Source organism: Anopheles cruzii, chromosome 2 (assembly GCF_943734635.1).
Source record: "Anopheles cruzii chromosome 2, idAnoCruzAS_RS32_06, whole genome shotgun sequence".
Lineage (NCBI taxonomy): Eukaryota > Metazoa > Arthropoda > Insecta > Diptera > Culicidae > Anopheles > Anopheles cruzii.
In genome coordinates, this window is record NC_069144.1 from 53755919 (window position 1) to 53774558 (window position 18640).

General features: G+C 49.3%; 4 protein-coding genes across 4 annotated transcripts; 2 read left to right on the forward strand and 2 right to left on the reverse strand.

The window, feature by feature from the left end:
* Positions 1-1830: 1830 nt before the first annotated feature.
* On the reverse strand, positions 1831-3297 carry LOC128277780 (alcohol dehydrogenase 1-like). The gene is made up of 5 exons (XM_053016303.1): positions 3012-3297; positions 2718-2951; positions 2477-2650; positions 2242-2405; positions 1831-2185 (listed from the first exon to the last, which is right to left on the reverse strand). The coding sequence occupies exons 1-5, from the start codon at positions 3102-3104 to the stop codon at positions 2065-2067; spliced, it is 786 nt and encodes a 261-aa protein (XP_052872263.1). The 5' UTR covers positions 3105-3297; the 3' UTR covers positions 1831-2064.
* A 4075-nt stretch (positions 3298-7372) lies between these two features.
* LOC128277956 (cuticle protein 19.8-like) lies at positions 7373-8426 on the forward strand. The gene has a single exon (XM_053016570.1). The coding sequence runs from the start codon at positions 7423-7425 to the stop codon at positions 8329-8331; it is 909 nt and encodes a 302-aa protein (XP_052872530.1). The 5' UTR covers positions 7373-7422; the 3' UTR covers positions 8332-8426.
* Positions 8427-9429: 1003 nt separating this feature from the next.
* On the forward strand, positions 9430-10506 carry LOC128267827 (malignant T-cell-amplified sequence 1 homolog). The gene is made up of 4 exons (XM_053004764.1): positions 9430-9515; positions 9593-9745; positions 9829-10131; positions 10220-10506. The coding sequence occupies exons 1-4, from the start codon at positions 9505-9507 to the stop codon at positions 10299-10301; spliced, it is 549 nt and encodes a 182-aa protein (XP_052860724.1). The 5' UTR covers positions 9430-9504; the 3' UTR covers positions 10302-10506.
* Positions 10507-10846: 340 nt separating this feature from the next.
* On the reverse strand, positions 10847-17770 carry LOC128266969 (citron Rho-interacting kinase). The gene is made up of 5 exons (XM_053003759.1): positions 17521-17770; positions 17362-17459; positions 15254-17286; positions 11968-14234; positions 10847-11892 (listed from the first exon to the last, which is right to left on the reverse strand). The coding sequence occupies exons 1-5, from the start codon at positions 17768-17770 to the stop codon at positions 10847-10849; spliced, it is 5694 nt and encodes a 1897-aa protein (XP_052859719.1).
* Between the last annotated feature and the right edge of the window lie 870 nt (positions 17771-18640).

Genomic DNA, 18640 nt, shown 5'->3' on the forward strand with positions numbered 1-18640 from the left:
CACTCATTTTGTAGCCCAAGGAAACTAATTATCGTATAAACGATCAATTTTTATTGCCATACAAAAGGTAGCTTTTCATGTTTCCTTTAACTAATCGCTAAGCCCCTTGACTATTCACTTTTACATCCGACAGAAAAGGAAATTGTAGAATGACTTTCAAAAAAACCTGCGTGATTGAGAACGACAAAGACCAAGCAGTTCCATAGCAGATTGCTTAAATTTGTTACCTTGTTGCGTGTTACAGTCTGGCCAACTGTGTGCCAAAAAGAAATTTAAGAAAAGACCCTGTAGAAAACATTTACAAAAACATAATTTCAATTTTTCAGTGAAAAATTCAAATTCAAATTCATAGTTTGCGTAAAACAGTAAGCGAAAGTATCTTTTGCTTAACTTGCGCGTTCTCCGATGGTCGGCTGTTGGTGTTGTAGATCTTGCAAAATATACTTGTTACAGTAAGAATGTGAAAGCTCCCTACCTTTCAAACAAACGGCCACACGATTTCGTAATTAAAATATTTCGAAATGCTCAAATCTTTTCCTGTGCCTTTAGCATCAAATTCTTGCAACCATAACGGTATTAGTAGGAAAAGCAAAAGTTTGACCCCCTTGCATTATTCATGCCGCCGAATAGTCGATCACTTCCCGGACCCCTTGGATTTTGTGATGTTTCGGGTCATTAAAGATCTCATGAAATCACACCGTGTCACTGCCAGTATGTGGATTGCTCTTTGTGATGTGTGTGTGTGTGTGGGTGAAAACTGCACAACACAAATTAATAGAATTCAAACGGAAGACACAGTGTCAAAACAATATGGCGCAAAGAATGGTGGACACCGGAGACCTGCATTTCGATTATTTATAAACCGTGCCGTGTCTTCGGTGACTGTTGCTTGTTTATCGATCGCCGCAGACCCCCGGTGAAATATAAGACCCTTTAACCGTGCGGCAAAGTACGTTCAGTGACACTACAAAATGTAGACCAACGGCACTCCGCACGCGTCACGTGCGTGCGCTCACGATGATCGTGCCATTTTCGGGCACCGTGCCAAGAAACGGTACTAATTACAGCCTGATGAACCGCACGAACAACCGTTTTGTGACATTTCACGGAGACCTGCACCAGACCACTATGGGGAAAAGGTGGTTGTTTCGCCTAAACTAGGCATTACAATTAAAATTCAGGTAAATTCTGGGATCTGGGATCTGGGATTAATATCTGGGAGATAAAGACATGATAAGTAAAGGAAACACGCGCAAGAAAATGGGAATCATGGAGGAAAACATTCATGACGATATCGCGATTGAAGATGCATATAATCAAATAGATAATATCGATTTAAGTTTGGATACAGAAATAGACCAATAAGTATTTTATCAAACGTTTAAATAATCGTTCATGAGTTGGATGCTTAGGATGGTGATAATTCGGATGGTTTCAAAATTCCCACAAACGCAATGGATAAAGCTCCTCGATCATTTGATATCCTTTTTTACACTCATAAGACAATCGATTTTTATCTGAAATTCGATATTTGCCAACGATGATGCATTAAAACATTTTAGTGTCATGCAGATTGCATAGTTCAGGCGTTTCCAAAAGTTGTACTCAAAATTGGAAGTTGATTTTTTCTTGCACGCAAGGCCTTTGAAATTTCAAATGCGACGGTTGACTCGCGTTGCGACGGTTGACTCGACAGCTTTGAGTTCAAATAAAATATTAAAGTAATTAGAATGGGTGAATTTTCAACGCGATTTCTTGACATTTCTAATTATCTATTTTGAGCATTTCTTGAGAACTCACAATGTATTTTGACAATCAACCTCATATTGTACAGAAAAATTTCAGCCTTTTTTATTCAACATAAGAAATAACCCAACAATAGTAGTTTCATACTAAGCAAAAGTAAGTGCTATTAAAATTGTATCACTTCCTATTTTGACGAATTTAAGTTTTAATATTTTCGTCGTGTGACACGATGTTTTCGAATTAACAAATTCATTCCAAAAACAAATGCTCGCTTGCACTAATAGCACTTTTAGTATGGTGATTCCGCAGAAACTCGCTTCACAAAAACTGTGACTCTGAAAATACGTGCGGCGCAATGACGCCTTCGTTGCAGATCCAGGCAGAACCGTTTTCTCCCTCGGCGATCGCTTGTATCACACACTGGCCAACTACGTCCGGACTGGAAGGAGACAGGCGTAAGTTTTCACTCCCACAACGCTACGTTCTTCGTCTTACCTTTGGGCCTTGAAGCGGTGCACGTAGTCGTCGAAAATCTCTTGCAAAAAGTCGATTTCAATCAGCACTTGCCTGGAGCGCTGACTCTCGAACAATTTTGTCTTCGTCGCTCCGGGGCAGATGGCGATGAACTTCACACCGGTACGGTCGTAAACTTGCGGAACCTTCCGAAAGCGCGAACCCACAGATATTACGGAACAACAAAGGGACACAACATCATGTAGTACAAACATACCCCCAGGGATCGTGTAAACCCAATAACGCCGTGCTTCGATGCGCTGTAGATCGGAATAAACGGTATCGGTTCCAGGCCGGCCACCGATGCTACGTTAATAATTACGCCTCCTTTGCCACCCTTGGCACGCGACATCTGATCCAGGCAGAAGAGACTGGAGTTGATGAGACCGATCTGTGAAACAAAATGATCGAATAGAATGCTTTCCATCCCATTTCGCGAGCCACGAGCTCGTCCGTACCAGGTTTACGTTGATTGTCTTATCGGGCAGACCGACCGTAGCGATTCCTGCCGAGTTCACCAGAATGTCGATCGTTCCGAGCGTTTGGACCACATCGTCTTTCAAAATCTCCAGCAACAACTCTCGGTTAGCTATGTCGCAGTGTTTGAACAGAACCGTAGCGTCCCCATTGCCCGCCTCCAACAACAGACGGTTGGACTCTGCGAGCTCCTGGACGTCAAGGATGTAGAGTTTCTGGAAGCACGATCAGCGTCGATGATGGTACCATTCCACAAAGAAACTGACCAACTTTACCTGGACACCTTCCTTCAGCAAACTCTCGCAGATGGCCAGCCCAATACCATTGGAACCGCCAAACACGACGGCATTCTGGTTCTTCAGAGACATCGCAAGGCAAGTTTACAGTGTTCACAGTAGGGCGCTAAAGAGTAACTGTCACAAAAATTGCGCAGCGGAACGTTGAGACTGAGCCTGGTGCACCGTGATCAGTAATTAACAGTAATGGACTACGGGGCTCGGCTACGAAGGGTAACTGCCTCGGAGCCGGGCTCGCTAAAACTCGTCTAACCGGTGCCGCGTTCTAACCACAACTGCACACGAACCAAAACCTCAGCTCGCATTGACTTCCAAGATTAGATAATTTTTTTTTCCTTCTTGCCCAAAGCATAGCGGTTGTGACCTGCGACACCGTACCGTGCCGTCAAGTATCAGTGCTTAATCGGTGTTGTGACGATGCGTGAAGCGATCTTCCACCTTCCTAGCTGGACCATTATCACAATTAATGTCCACTGACCAAATTAAACATTTAGGCACCGGCCGACATTACGAGAGGGGAGTTAGCAAAAATAAAGCAAACCTAAAATGGCTTATGGTCCGTGATTTGCACTGGCCCAGGATCGACAGACTTTGATGACTGTTTTTTTTCTAACCAGCTAAGACCATAGCGTATTTTACTGAGTGCCTCTTGTGTACAAAGTCAAACGTCTGTTAAAGTTTAGTTTTTACTGATGTTCTATCAAATCCTGAACATAACATTTCCTGTGAGCATTCGTACCGAGTTCAGTAATTGACTCCCAAGTCATTTTCCGTTGATCTCCGTGATCTGAGTGAAACCGAACACCATTGCCACACGGGTACGCAGCGAGAGGCCACCCCTCGGACGACTTTCAAAGGGATGAACAACTTATCTCGTTCCTGCCTCGCTGCACTAGGGTACCAGGCCCCGGGAAGGGGCCACGTTCCACGGGCGAACGATCGATCGGAATCGTTTATCACACGTATGACAGCGATGTGCCGGAACTGAAACACAGGAGGCTCGGTCTGACGGATTGGATCGTCTATACGTGTCTGTCGTCGGGGAAAATGATTCATTTTCCCGTGGTTCCATCTACCGGATCGATAAACCGGTTCCAGTTCAAGGTCGTTTGTTTTGTTTTAAGAAAATTAAAACACGTTAATGACCACCGATCCTTTACAACACCTATTGCCCTACTAGTTCGTTCTACAGTTCTTCAAAACTCCAACATTAAATAACTCTAATTTGTGATTCAATCACGTTTAGCCAATTAGGTTCTAGCAATGCGTTGATAATGTTTCCCAATTCCCGACCGGAGCTGGCACGATATAAATCGCAGGTGCTACGGAAACGGCCCACAGTAAAGTGGCTCGGTTCATACTGCGACCGTGCGTCAATAATTTAGTTGTTAACAGCCCGACAAATGTGGTAAATATCAACTACCTTTTCGGCTCAATCCGGCCCCATTTCCTAGGGGCGCCGAGGCTTAAGCCGTTGGCTCAACCGACGGATGTGGGCATGGTCCCGCCGGTTGGTAGTAAAATCGGTGGTGACATTTTATGAAATTCTTTTCGTATCGGCTTAACTGCTACGAACCACACGCCGTACCGTACTTGTCGCCGCTTTGTCGGAGTTGGTTGAACTTGAAACTTGATAGTTGCTCTACCGAAATGGAGAACGGTGACGGTACCGGTCGAGCATGTGCTACAAGGCGAAGGATAAAATAAAATTTCACATATTTGATAGCAGAGATCCCGAAAGTTTGCCAACCAATCGACAGCTTGTGCGACAAATAAGAGCAAAATATGCGTTCCATTTTGAGCGTGCCAAATAATTTCACAAATCAAGTCACATTTACGATACATCGATACGTTAAACACCGGTATGACTATTCCCCATAACGGAGTGCCAGTCATCGAGAGCAGCAAAACCTGTTCCGCAAGGATATATCGAATTCACCCGGCAAACGCTATCACTCTAAAGAGCATGTGCCAAGAATGATGGATTCCCAATTGACTGCGGGCTTCAAAATAACAAATCATGCAAATGAGGCTGGTGTTAGGGTGGATAATGAAAAGAAACAATGAAATTGAGACCATCTCAACAGAAGATCTTTAACTGCACAGTGTAGCGCCTGTAACATGATGCTCTTGCTTTTATATGACTCAGAATGATCTTCTAGTAATACTAAGCAAACAACACAACAGACCTCGCAACCATTACAGTGGTTTAATGGAATGACAGACAGGAAAAAGGATCGAAATCAAGAGTGAAATAGAATGAACAGTAGGCAGTTAGCTACATAAAGACTACAACTACATAAAGCCTCAAATGGAAACTTAATAAAGAAAGGCATCATTCGCGTTTAAAGTATTTATTGTACTTCCAGTCAACAACAAGTCATTCATCACAAGTTTCTGGGTGTTGATTGTAGCGACATTAAAATGTCACTGACTGACACAACGTGATAGTGCCTGGACAATCCCCTGACTTGATCGTAAGTGATCTCGCGAACCTATTAAGAAACTGATCAACCCATAGTCGTATAAAAAAAATCCTCGATCGCTTTGACAATGATCGAACATGATCACCGATCATTGTTGTTTACGCGAATTATTAAACTCGAGGACATTTCTTAACTAAGGTTTACGATTACAAACGCCCAGCCCGGTGCGCTGTGAAATCTGTGAGAAATATTTGCTCTCTGCACGCACCATTTTTGTCACCTTAGCATCGCACGAATGATGCTGGACGATGATGCTAAAACATGATGCCGTCCGAGCAGAGAAGTACGTGATCTGTGTTTCATTTTAATTATAGTATTTCTGCACACTCTTACGAGGCGTGTAAAGGGTAGGTATTTCCGGAGCGTACGCGTCGCTTTATTCGATGTGGATATTATTAATTGTCACGATCTTCCTTTTTGCTGAACTTCGCGGCTGCGCTTTAACCCCTTCATGCGTATTCGCATTAATCTGTATTCTCCAAAGTTTTTATAGATTAAAAGTGTACTCAGAAAGCTCTACATTCGTTACCAAATTTGTTCAAAATTCAAAGGGGTTCTGGATAACAAGGCGGGATTTCATGCTAACGCTCCACATCCATTTTAGTCTTTCAAAATAGCAAGAAATAGTGTTTATAAAGTTTACCCTGAACACCGTGGCGAAAATTACGTTTACGTCGCAAAGGGTTCATTTAATATCGTGCAACGGGCGCACTGCCACCGCCATCCGGACCGGGCATTATCATAATCGTTATTCCCATCGGCCGGAGACTCTACGGTAAGGCTTCTTCGTAGTCCGGAGTGGAAGTGGACGGGTTACGGAAGGCTTTGGATTTCTTTCCAACCACCGAAGCCGGTTACTGAAATGCCGGTAGCCGGTGCTGATCGATCTTGACCTTTCCAGGGCCGCAACATGCTCCGGTACGACATATTTTATGCATCTCTCTGGTGTCCTGGTGGCGATCAAGGGTCGACCACAAAATGGACTGCGGTCATCCTCGCGGTAAACGCGTTGTAAACGATCAGGCAGATGGGATAGCGAATTAAGCGGGAATAACGTGTTTATAATACTGATTAACTTGAGCACTTGATTAATAGCCAGGGCTGGCAATATTATCCGAGGGAGGGATAATGAAAATAGGACTCACTCAAATTATTAATTTGAATAGACTTCTCCACAGATTCATTGGATTGTGCTCCTACTTTCAATTGACCGATCCTTACTTATTGGGGGCTTTTTGCTATTTACTTTATTTCGGGGTCTCTTAAAACAGTAATGCTGCTCACGATCGTTCTCGAAACTATCCTTTATCTAGAATGGCATTCGGCACGTTGGCACCACATTCGAAGGTGATGGTCATGGATGCGGCATTCTCTTGCGTGCTAGCTGCTGCATTTTTCTCCATCTCCGCGTATCATCCGGACCGCCGTCGGGATCCTGTTCTTGTCCGAGGTCCGAGCCGAACTGATAATGAAAGTGAATGTGTGATCTCGTCACGCACGTCCCTGTCCCGGAGCAGGAGCAGGCCGACCGGTAACCGGCACAGCAATTGCAGAACAAACCCGGCCCGACCCGGCCCGGCCGACCGTCGTGGTATCTGTCGCAAGGCCACTGCGACCGCCCCGAGCCGCTCGATGCTTTCGACGGAACGTTGAACCGGTTCCGCGAGAGGGTGCGCTTCGCGTACATCCCGCAGGATAGTAGGGGCGTCGCTTTTGGGCTTTGGGCATACGGCCGCCAGAACCTGCCACCAGAACGTCGCACTATAAATACGCCGCCCAATTAACGTCCACAGCATCAATCGTGTTCCGTCCTCCGACTCGAGCGAGTACTGAGTGGTCCAACCATCCAGCAGCGCTTCCGATTTGCAATCTCCAACTGCAACCGTGTCACTCCCGTATCAGATATGAAACTGTTCGTCGTAGTCTCGTCCCTGCTGGCCATCGCCACGGCTGCCCCGTCGACCCTGCTGTACGCGGCCGGCGGCCACCCGGCGTTCTACGCGGCTGCCCCGACCACGTACTTGGCCACGCTGCCGGCGGTCGAGGTGTCGAGCCAGTACCACGCCCAGGACGAGCTCGGCCAGTACTCGTATGGATACAACGGCGGACTGTCGGCCAAGGCGGAGTCTAAGTCGCTCGATGGCATCACCCGCGGTTCCTACAGCTACGTGGACCCCGAGAACAAGCTGCAGACGGTGGCGTACACCGCGGACGCGCTCAACGGATTCCGGGTGGCCGCATCGAACCTGCCGGTCGCTCCGATTGAGACGCGCATCGCCCCCGAGCCGGTGAAGGACACGCCCGAGGTAGCGGCCGCCAAGGCCGACCATATGGCCGCGATCGAGAGTGCCAAGCTGCGCAACGCTGCCGCCGAGAAGGAAGACTCGGAAGTGATCGCTGCCTCGGCACCTGCCCCGATCGCCCCGATCGCCGCCATCGCTGCTCCGGCCTCCTTCGCCTACTCAACGCAACCCCTCGCCTACACCACGTACGCTGCCGCTCCGGCCGCCGCCATCGAGCTGAAGGCTCCCTCCTCCTTCTCGTACTCGACCTACACCCACAGTGCACCAATTGCCTACACCCAGTACGCTGCGCCCGCTCCCCTGGCCTACGCGGCACCGTCGTACGCCCTGCCCGCCGCCCCGATCACCCATTACGGGTACGCGGCCGCTCCGGCTCTGGCCATCGCCCGCTCGCAGCCAGCAGAGATCGCTGCCCTGCCCGAACCGGTGCAGGACACGCCCGAGGTCGCCAAGGCCAAGGAGGAGCACCTGCAGGCCGTCGCCGAAGCGAAGGCACGCAGCCTACAGTAAGCGGTCAGCTTCCCGACCCCCAAATTCACCGATCCACACCACTGCCAATAGCCCCACACTGATCTGGCCCACGAAACGACCCGATACCCCTGTGATGAGATATTTGTACAGCAAAGCATAGTCAGGGCGAAAGCCAGCACAACGAAAACCGATCATACCGAAACCAGAGTGATATGAATAAAACAAAAAAAAAACAAGCTCATACCGAGACAGAAGGAGGTGACAAAACCTTGCAAAAGAAAATGAACCTTGCATTTTTCTGTACTGAGAACCTTGTGAGAACCAGCTCATTCTATCCACCACCACCCCCTGCAGGGACAGCTTTCTAGAATCGAAAGGACGATTTGCTGAAGCTGTGTTAAATGGAGAAGGTGAGATAAGCATGATCCATATAAGCCCCAAAGCACGAAACTCCTTTTACTGCCGCTATCGATATCGTGGCTTGAGGGTTACCATCCGAGAGTTCCGGTAAAATCCTGAATCATCGAACCAAAATTGTTTCATTCGAAAGAACGTTTGACAACTAATTCTGAGGCTTCTACCACGTGCGTTTCGAATTACAACTCAAGTTTCTTTGAAAAAAAATTAATTCAATAAAATTATACCACAAAACCATGAGTTCAAATATTATTCATATATTATTCTTATCTGTAAACGAAACGGAACAATCGAAATGAAAGCACAAAGGTTCACAAAAACTACAAAAACGACAAACGAACAATAAATAATGTTTAGTGCAACCATAGAACCTAATCAACGGGCAAGTGAGCAAATTTTTTATAAACTAATTAAGTTTTGATATACGTTGTTGTACAAAGAAACTTAAACGATGCCAAATAATCCAAACAGTTGGATTGAAAAATTAATTGTTTCAAAACGATATTCATTTAATATTCAATTGAATATCATCGTCGGATGCCATGAACACACGCGATGCCAATTATAATTACACGCCTTTTTCAATAATCAAAAAACATTTCCCCGTTCGCCTATTCTAACGACCATGCCTGTGAATTTAATCCATATCTACCGGCAAAGATGTGTGCGTGTGGCAACCGAGCATGAATGTTTTGACAGCTCGGCGTGTCAAACAAAAAAGCCGAACCAAAGTTGCACATTAGGAACTTTTCTCCTTTAACCCACGAGAAACGACGCAAGGACACCGGCTCGACAATGTTTAAAAAGTGACTAAAGATTCCCGAGTTTGGGCCGGATACCCGACCATTTGCTGGTGTACTAACCACCGCTGTACTTTCGACAGGTTCGACGAAAAGGAAAGCATTTCCGGCGTGCAACAGCTGAAGTCGTCGGTGCAGAAGGGCATTCGCACCAAGCTGATTGAGCAGTTTCCGTTCATCGAGAGTCACATCGATCTCATACTGCCGAAGAAGGATGCGTTTCGGATAGTGAAATGGTGCGTGCCCAAGTGTGTCCCGGTGGAGCGCAATGACCCACATCCGACAAGTCCGCACGTAAACCCATTTTCGTTCGTTTCAGTCACGATCACATAGAGATTTTACTCAACGGCACCGGCGAGCAGGTTTTCTTTCGGCACCGCGACGGCCTATGGATGCCAACGCTGCGATTATTCCACCGCTTTCCCTTCTTCCTGCCAATGGAACAGGTCGACAAGGGTGCCATACGGTTCGTGCTAAGCGGCGCCAACATAATGTGTCCGGGTTTGACATCCCCCGGCGCCTGTATGACGCCCGTGGAGAAGGGCACGGTGGTAGCCATCATGGCTGAAGGCAAGCAGCACGCCCTGGCGATCGGACAGACGACCATGTCGACGGAAGATATGTAAGCAGCAAGCGGCAAAACATTCGAAACACCGGAACGGTCATTAATTTCGCTACCTTTCTGTGTCCTCTTATCTTCCCCCGCGCAGAGCTAAATGCAACAAAGGTGTGGGCGTGGAAAATTGTCACTATCTCAACGATGGACTCTGGCAGATGAAGCCGGTCAAGTAAGGCTGTGAAGAGGAACGGATTGATTTACCGATGATTTGGCGTCTCTAACCGTAAGGTGTAAATACATTTGCTTTGCAAATCGATACGCTCTTCGGTTGGGTTTCTGGGTGTTTTCATTTATTTTCGCTACAAAATGCTAGAACGTAGCCTTCCGCCTATCTCGGAACGGATTCGCCCTGCGAGTCGGTATGCTGCAGAATAAGGCCAACTGTGTAAATGTTACTCCACAAACAATCCATTTTATTTTCATCGTACAGAATAACTTTAAGGCTAAAGGGAACGATTAGTCCGGCGTCGTATAAGAATCGTTTCAGCATATCTTGTCTTTATTCGACTCGTTGTTCAATTAAGTAACATTCCCGATGGCGCCAAACGGGAATTAAATAGCACAAAATATAAATCGAAATTTAGAAGCATGAGAGACCACGAAGGGCACGAAAGTTAGAAAATGAAAATAAGTAAATACTAATTAAGCAGTTGTCTGATTATGACCAACTATGTGGTCCCAAGTCCGCAAACGCACCGGGCGCCGGGTGTTGCCATTGCTACACACGCTGCGCTGTGGACAGCGAGCCTTGGCTGCGGCGTACCGGCGCCGGTATGCTAGCGAGTGACGAGAGCGTTTCCAGCGATCCTCTGAAACCTACCGTCCGCAGCGCTTTCATACCGTCGAGCAGAACGATCTCCTGTTCCCGCTCCGGGCCACACTCGCACGCCACGTACAGTGAAGTGTGTGCGAACTGTAGCGGCGCCAGCAGACGGGGCGCCTCACGCAAGCTAACAAACGCACGGCGCTCCTCTTCCACGTGCGACTGGCGACACGCGAGGTCCTTCGTGTACGACTTGCTGATGTACATCACCTGCACGCAGTCGGCGTGCGCCACAAACAGGCACGATTCGCGGTAGTGAAAGGCGACCGGGTCCTGCACCCAGCCAATGTTGTCCGGTCGCGACCGCCACCCGGAATCGTCGACGAAGATGCCCACCTCGCGGTAGCACAGCAAGTACTCTTGGCTGTTGATGCGGAACGCGGCCAACGGTACGCAGGAGCGAATGTCACGCAGGGACGCATCGGACATGTCGAGGAACTCTTCCGCCACGTACGTGCGCAAGTCGATCTCGAAGAACTTGTCCGATCCGACAATCGCCGTGTCCTTGGTGAAGAGCACGGACGAGACTGGCAGCACGGTGTCAAGGCCACGGACCGGCTTGAATCGACCGGCTTGCACGTCAAACTTTAGGATGACGATACGCGACGAGGTGGCCGCAATGGCGATCGCTTCCGACAGCTGGCCGGTGGCCGGAAGATCGTCCATCATGCGCACGATGTGCCAACGTTCGCTGTGCGTGCGATTGGCGATGGACAGATCGAGCACGAACGAGTCCAGCTTCGGCTGCAGGCAGGCCGAGGCATGGGCACGATTCTGCAGATGGCGAAGGTCGCACTGGTACAGATATTCGCCCTCCGAACCGATCAGAATGGCCTTAGGAATTGCGTGCGATACGGCGAACGAGCGCACATTCGAAATGCCGCGAATGTGCACCAGCTCCGAGGTGTCCAGATGGTAGGAGTACAGTCCCGTGTCACAACCTAGGTAAGAGAGGTTAGAAAAAAAGGTTAGCCATTAAAACACTTTGCAAAATGAATAAAAAGTCACAAACTTACCCAACAGCACTGCCTTCTCGCTAACTTCGTAAATGTCGTTAACGTACAGCCGCGGCTCGAGGCGCTTCGTTTTGAACAGTAAATCGCCAACGTACCGATCCTCATCTGCCTTCTCCTCCGCACTGGACAGCGAAACGATCGAACCTTTCCGACCATCGGGGGCCGCCGCTGCCGACTGGCCACCGTCATCATCATCATTTTCCTCGTTCCCCACGTCTCCGAGCAACTCGTCGGCAAAATCATCCAGCGATTCGTGCGCTTCAACGCCAACGTCGGCAGGGTCCTCGTCCTGCTGACCGCAACTACCGAGCACCGAAGAGCGACACTCCCGATGCACCGACATGCCACAATCCGTGCACTTTCGGTACGTGTGGCCAGCGAAGATTTCTCGCTCGCAGACCCCACACACCAGACTCGGGCGCTTCGGTCCCGCCTTACTGCCGGAGCTGCTGCTCTCGACCTTCATCTCGAACGTGTGCGCCTTTCCGTTGGCATCCCGTTTGCCAGTCCCTCCACTCTGCCGCTGTTTCGGTTGGCCAGAGTGGCGCTTTTGGCCGGAATGGCGCTTCTTACTCTGCGATGTTTCTAGCAGCGTTCGATGCCCGCCCGTCGCGGTGGTGCCGGCTGCAGGCTGATCTTCGCCGTCGTCCTTCTGCTGTTTGCGGGTCGTTGTGGCAGATTTCGAACCGTGCGTGGCTACGATGAGGTCAGTTTTTGCCTTCAACAGTTGCTCCTTCAGCTGATTCGTGCGACCCCGCTCCTTCTGGAGTTCGTCCTGCAGCTTCCGGAAGGCGGCGGATGACTCGATGGTACCGTTGGCCGCATTCGGAGCCATATTTTCCTTTCGTTCGGTCGACGATGATGAGGACGTACCGAAGATGATGCCGGCCAAAGTTTTCTTTTTCTTCTTTTCGTTAAGCTCCCTCACCATGCCCTGCAGGTACTCGACCAGCTTCTCGAGCTGCGCGATCTTCCCGTCGCGTTGAATGTCCCGCTCGGTGTAGATGGCTTTCTGCTCCTGCAGCACCTGCTGCAGCTGATCGAGCTCACCTGTCAGCTGACGCAGGGCATTCTGCTGCTCGCGCAGTTCGTTGCACTGCTGCGTGATGTGTTCCTTCGCCAGAAACAGATCGGTCAGGATGCGCGAGTTCTCTTCCTTCAGTATAAAGTGTTCCTGCTCGTAGTTGGACACCACCTTTTGCAGATTGTCCGCGTCGTGGTTCAACAGCTCGATCCGCTCCTGCACCTCGAACAGGTTGCTCGTCTTGTCGATCAGTTCCTGCTGCTGTGCCATCATACTGTGCTGCAGTTGCTCAAACTTTCGCCGCAACTCTTCGTACTCGCCGTGCAGATGGTTCATACGCGATTCGCTCAACGTTTTACAGGACCGTTCCTCCTGCAGCTCCTGCCGAACACAATCCAGGTCTGCGTCCCGGTCGGCAATGCGCTTGCGTAGCCCCTCCATCTGCTCGCCACATTCCCGGACGCGCCTCGATTCCTTCTCCAGTAGCGCCTCCAGCTCGGTCAGCTGAGTCTCCGTAATGCTGCACGCACCCTTCAGCATGCTAAAGTTCTTCGTTACACTGGCCAGCTGCTGTTCGAGCTGTTCGTTCGCTTCCTGCGCATCGTTCAGTTCGTCTTGCGCCTCGTGCAGTTCCCGTCCCAGCCGCCCGTTTTCGACCGTCAGCAAGCGGGTCCGTTCGGTCAGTGCCTGTTGCTTCTGTTGGCCCTCCTTTAGCTTCTCTTCGAGCGACTGTATCTTGGACACACACTCGATCAGCTCGGTCTTCTCCGCCAACCGATCCTTTTCCGAGCTGCTCCACAGTTCACGCTCCTTTCGCAGTTCGGTCTTCAGCGCCCCAAGATCGCTGCGTAGCTCCTCGATCTGCTTGTCACGCTGGGCGACCGTTTCATGCTGCTGCCGCAGCTTAAATTCGAGCTCCTCCTTTTCGTGCCGGATGCGCGTCACCCGCTCGTCGGCCTGCTCCATGCGCCGCGTAAGAATACTTTTCTCGCCCCGCAGTGCGTCCAGTTCCTTCTCCTGCTTCCACAGCGTCAGATTGGCCGTACGAGCGGACTGCTTGTCCAGTATCGATTGTTCGCGAATGGCCGTTAGCTTATCCTCTAGCCGCTCGTTCTGCTTCTCGAGTAGCGTTCCCGCTCCCAAGCCACCGCCGGCCGTCTTCAGCTCGTCGATCACCTTCTCCAGGCGGCCAACGACTTCCTGCAAGTTTTCGGCACGCTTACGTTGCTCACATTCACTTTCCCTAGAGCGAGGATCGGGTGCGAAGGGAGAAAGACGGGGAAACGTACAAAACACCAGCCGTACAAAGTTTGCAACAAGCGATTATTCCGAGAGCGAGGCTTAGGGAGCCAAGTTCTGTCCTTGGAAGGTTCCAATAATACAATGGCCAATATGGAACTACGCTTAAACACTGCTCACATCTTTTACCAATATCTGTCTATCGTCTACTCTGCCTCTATCTAACAGCTAGCGTTAGCCGTAAACCTATCAAATTGAAGAATAGAACATTTTTTTCTTTCTCTTCTTATCGGCTAATCAACCTGCTTTCTATTATCCAGAGACACAGCTCTCGATCGGACGGATACTATTAATCGAGTCTAATGAGGTACGGTGGCTGAGGTATCAACATGTTGGTAATTCGCTATGTACCTTAGCTATAATTACTTAGTCTAACTAATTATCTAATAACTTAGTCTAACTAAGTTAGCCTAACTTCTTACAAGTTAATGTTCTATTTTCAAAAACTAAAGAATTCAAAAGGTAATTAAGAAGATTTATAGTCGAAAGGATGCGCCGTAACTGTATAAGCATTACAAAATTTGATTTACAATCAATAATCACAACATTTGTAGTTCGAAAAAGCTTCTAGCTTCGCAATTTACCCGCCTTCAAACCTCAACACGTGAGTCTAATGGTACAGTGTATGGTTAGAGATCTATGAGAGATCGTATACAATAAAATATTGGTTAAGAGAAAATCAATTTGTTGAACGTCAATCTGCACTGGGCATAAATAAGTCCCTAGCTAAGTTCATTTGGTTAACATTACAAATGATAGACAGGCACATAGAAAAATTTCGCTCTACACAACACCGCGAACGAAAAGAAAGAAACGAGAAGAGAGAAAGGCCAAATAATTACACTCGCTCACACAGCACCCACTAAGGCTAGTCCACTCTGAAAGGCCGGGCCAGACAAAGGGTTTCTATCTATCACCGAACTACTCTATTGCTTTGAGGCAAAAAAGAGGACAAGCACTTACCGGGCTTTAATCAGATCGTTGCGCAGTTGAGCCTCAACGTCCGCTGCGATGACCGTCGGCATGTCCAGCAGGCTCGAGTTCGCGCTGCGGAACTCCTGCTCGAACACGAGCGAACTGCGCCGGCTGCTGGTCACGCTACTGTTCGGCACGGTAATGATCGTTTGCTCCTGCAACTTGTTGATCTCGCACCGCAGATCCTCGCACTTCTTCTGCATCTCCTCGCTCAGCTTGTCCGAGAACTGTTTCGCCTCGCGTAGCATATTGTTCTGCTCGAGCTGCATCGTCATCCGGCGCTTAATGTTATCCGCCAGCTTGTGTTGCGTTTCCTCGGCAAATTTCACCGTCGACGCCTGTTCCTGCAGCTTGTCGCGCAGACCACGAACTTCCGCCTCGACAGCGACCCGCTGCTCCTTTTCCGTCTTCCACTTGCCGCGCAGCTCGACAATCTTGGCATCGTACGTCGAGATTAACTCCTGGTGGTTGCGATCAATCGTCTGCTTGTCGGCCAGCAGCTTGTCGTTGGACTTTTTCAGCAGCTTCTTGTAGTTCTCTACGGAAGATTGAAGGTGCTGGCAGTCCTCCAGCCGAGACATCAGCTCGCCCGTTACCTCGCGCAGCTTGTCCTTGATGGCCGTCAGTTCCGTTTTGTTCTCCGCCAGCTGGCGCTCGTAGTTCTGGTCGGACACCTGCTTGGCCTTTTCCCACTTTTTGCGCGTTTGCTTCACCACATCGGCGATCACTGCGTCGTTCTTGACACGCTGCTCCTTCTCGATCTTCAGGCTGTTACGAAGGGTCCGGATGTCGGTGCGGCTGGCCGCGAGTTCGGCCGTTTTCTCCTTCAACAGATCCTTCATGCTTTCCAGCTCCTTCTTCGTTTCATCGAGAATCTTTCCATGCACCGACATCGTTGCGATCTTACGATCACGTTCCAGCACCTCGCGCTGCAAGCGCTGGATTTCGCCGCTGTGCTCCTTCAGGCGGCGTTCCTGTTCCTTCGTTTTCGCGGCCAACCGGGCAGCAGTCATGTGCTCGTCCGTATCACGATAGATACCGCCCGCGTCCGCCTCCTGGTGCACGTAGCTGAACCCGAGAAACGGTAGATCGTAGCCGGAGAAATCGTTCACACGCCCCAAATTGTAGGTCGGTTTCTTGCCGCTCACCGAACGCCGTTTGCCCGATTTATCCACCTCCTCAAAATTGGACGTGTCATCGTCCCCGGTCACCGTAGGAATGATCGGTGGAATCATGTAGCGCAGCCGGTCCCAATTGAGATCACCAAAGAACGGATGGCGAACGATCTCGGGGTAGGACATTCGGTTCGCCACACCCGTCACCAAGCGATCGAGAAGATCGCGATAGTGCGAGGAGATCGAAACGTGAGCCGGATAGACGAGCTTTTTCGTAAGCATTCCCTCGCAGTGGGCGACAATCTTCGAGTACGTTTCGTTTACGTTATCGTCGTGGAACGGTGTCTCTTCCGTCACAAACTCGTACCCGATGATGCCCATCGACCAGAAGTCGCACGTTACATTGTGCTTTCCGTGGTTTGCCGAACGATCCACGGTCGAAAGGGTTTGCAGCAGCTCGGGCGCAATGTAATCCGGCGTTCCGACCGGTGTCATGCTCGTCACGCTCCCGTCCTCATTGATCACCGTGGCGTTACCGAAGTCAGCTAGCTTGAGATGGCCAAAGCGATCCAGCAGAATGTTTTCCGGCTTTATGTCGCGGTGCACGTACCCGAGCGTGTGCAAACTGTGCAGCGCTTCGGTCAGCTCGGCCAGGTAAAACTGAGCCACTTCTTCGTCGAACACACCGACGCGGATCATCAGACTTAGCAGATCGCCACCCGGAAGATACTCCATCACCAGATACAACCACTCCGGATCCTGGAATGCATACTTCAGCGCAGTGATCCACTCCGAGCTCCGTGTGGCCATAATGTTGCGCTCTTCCCGCACCTGCGACGCGCTGATAATGTTTTTGCGCATTTTCTTCATCGCGTACACGTCGCCCGTTCTCCGTTCGCTAACCAGCTACGTGTGTGGAAAATAAAACCCGTTAAATAAGCCAAGGAATTGGCCGTATTGGAAACTGAGAACAATGCTTACGTGCACTTCGCCGAAGTAACCTTTGCCAATGAGAACTTTCACATCGAAATCCTTTTCGTTAACACGTAAGCCACGGGTTTCTTTGATGATGGGGCGATCTGAAAAACAAAAGCCATTGAAGGGGGATAATTTAAAAGGTCCCAGCAACCCTGTACTTACATTTGCTAACAAAGTCAGCAACGCTTTTGTCCTTTTTCTTCATGACATCCTTACTGCATTCATCGTACAGCACGAACAACGAATCCAAAAGACCCTCCCGGCTGATAGCCACCTCGAGCCCGGTGGAACCATGACCTGAAGCACCGCTCGTGCCGTGGTCCGCATCGCTGCTGGGGCGTCCCAGGATCAAACGATTGAGACGCGCCGTCCTGGCGGCAATCTTTGTTTGTTCTTTCTCTTGCTTAGACATGATGCTCGCTACGTTCGTAACACAAATCTAAACTAAATATTGTACGCCAACAAAAAGCCTACGCTTTCGAGTTCATTTTCCGCGAAACAACCGTTTAAAAACTAGGAAAAACTTATTTCTTCTTGACGCATCTGCAAACGAAGTTCGCGCTAAGATGTGTTTACCGCCTTCATTCGAGGTACAAGAAAAACCGTTGCTCGTTGGCCGTGTTGCCAACCGACCGACTGTGTGGTTCATCGACACTCGATAATCGATATAACGCGAAAGTCGACATAAAAGTTCGAATGTTTGGAGGCCCGATTTTATATGTTGCCGTAAATGGCCCGGGTTGGTATCTCTCAATTTACGATAAAAGTAGTATTAACCGGCTTTCTTTAAATTAATGTGTGGCAACTAACAATCACGAGGCTTTTGCAACGAACACCAACCGAAAAGTCGATCAACGGCCATTTCCTCGCCAACCGTCAAGGCCGTGTGTGTGTGTGTGTGTTGTTTTTATTTTTAACGTCACCCTCCATTTGACAGTCGGTCGATTCGGACTCAGTAGGCGTACGTAGGCGAAAACAAGCCGTCTATATATGGTTTTCCTGTTTGTTCCTCCGTTAAAATATCAATTAATTCTCGTCCGCCATGTTTTTGGATCGTCTGCAGGGACAAACAAAGTGAACCGAGAACAGAACAGTGTCACCACGGAACGCGAAAATGCAATCTCCGGCCGAAACCAGCTATCTGTCCGGGCCCTGTTGAGAGCTGTATATTATCCTCACCGTGCTGGAGTCGGGTTTGTCGTCAGCTGCCTCTGTTTGTCGGTGTTGCGAATGTTAATGAGTTTTTTTCACCACCGAGCTGCGTAGTACTTCTCACCTGCCC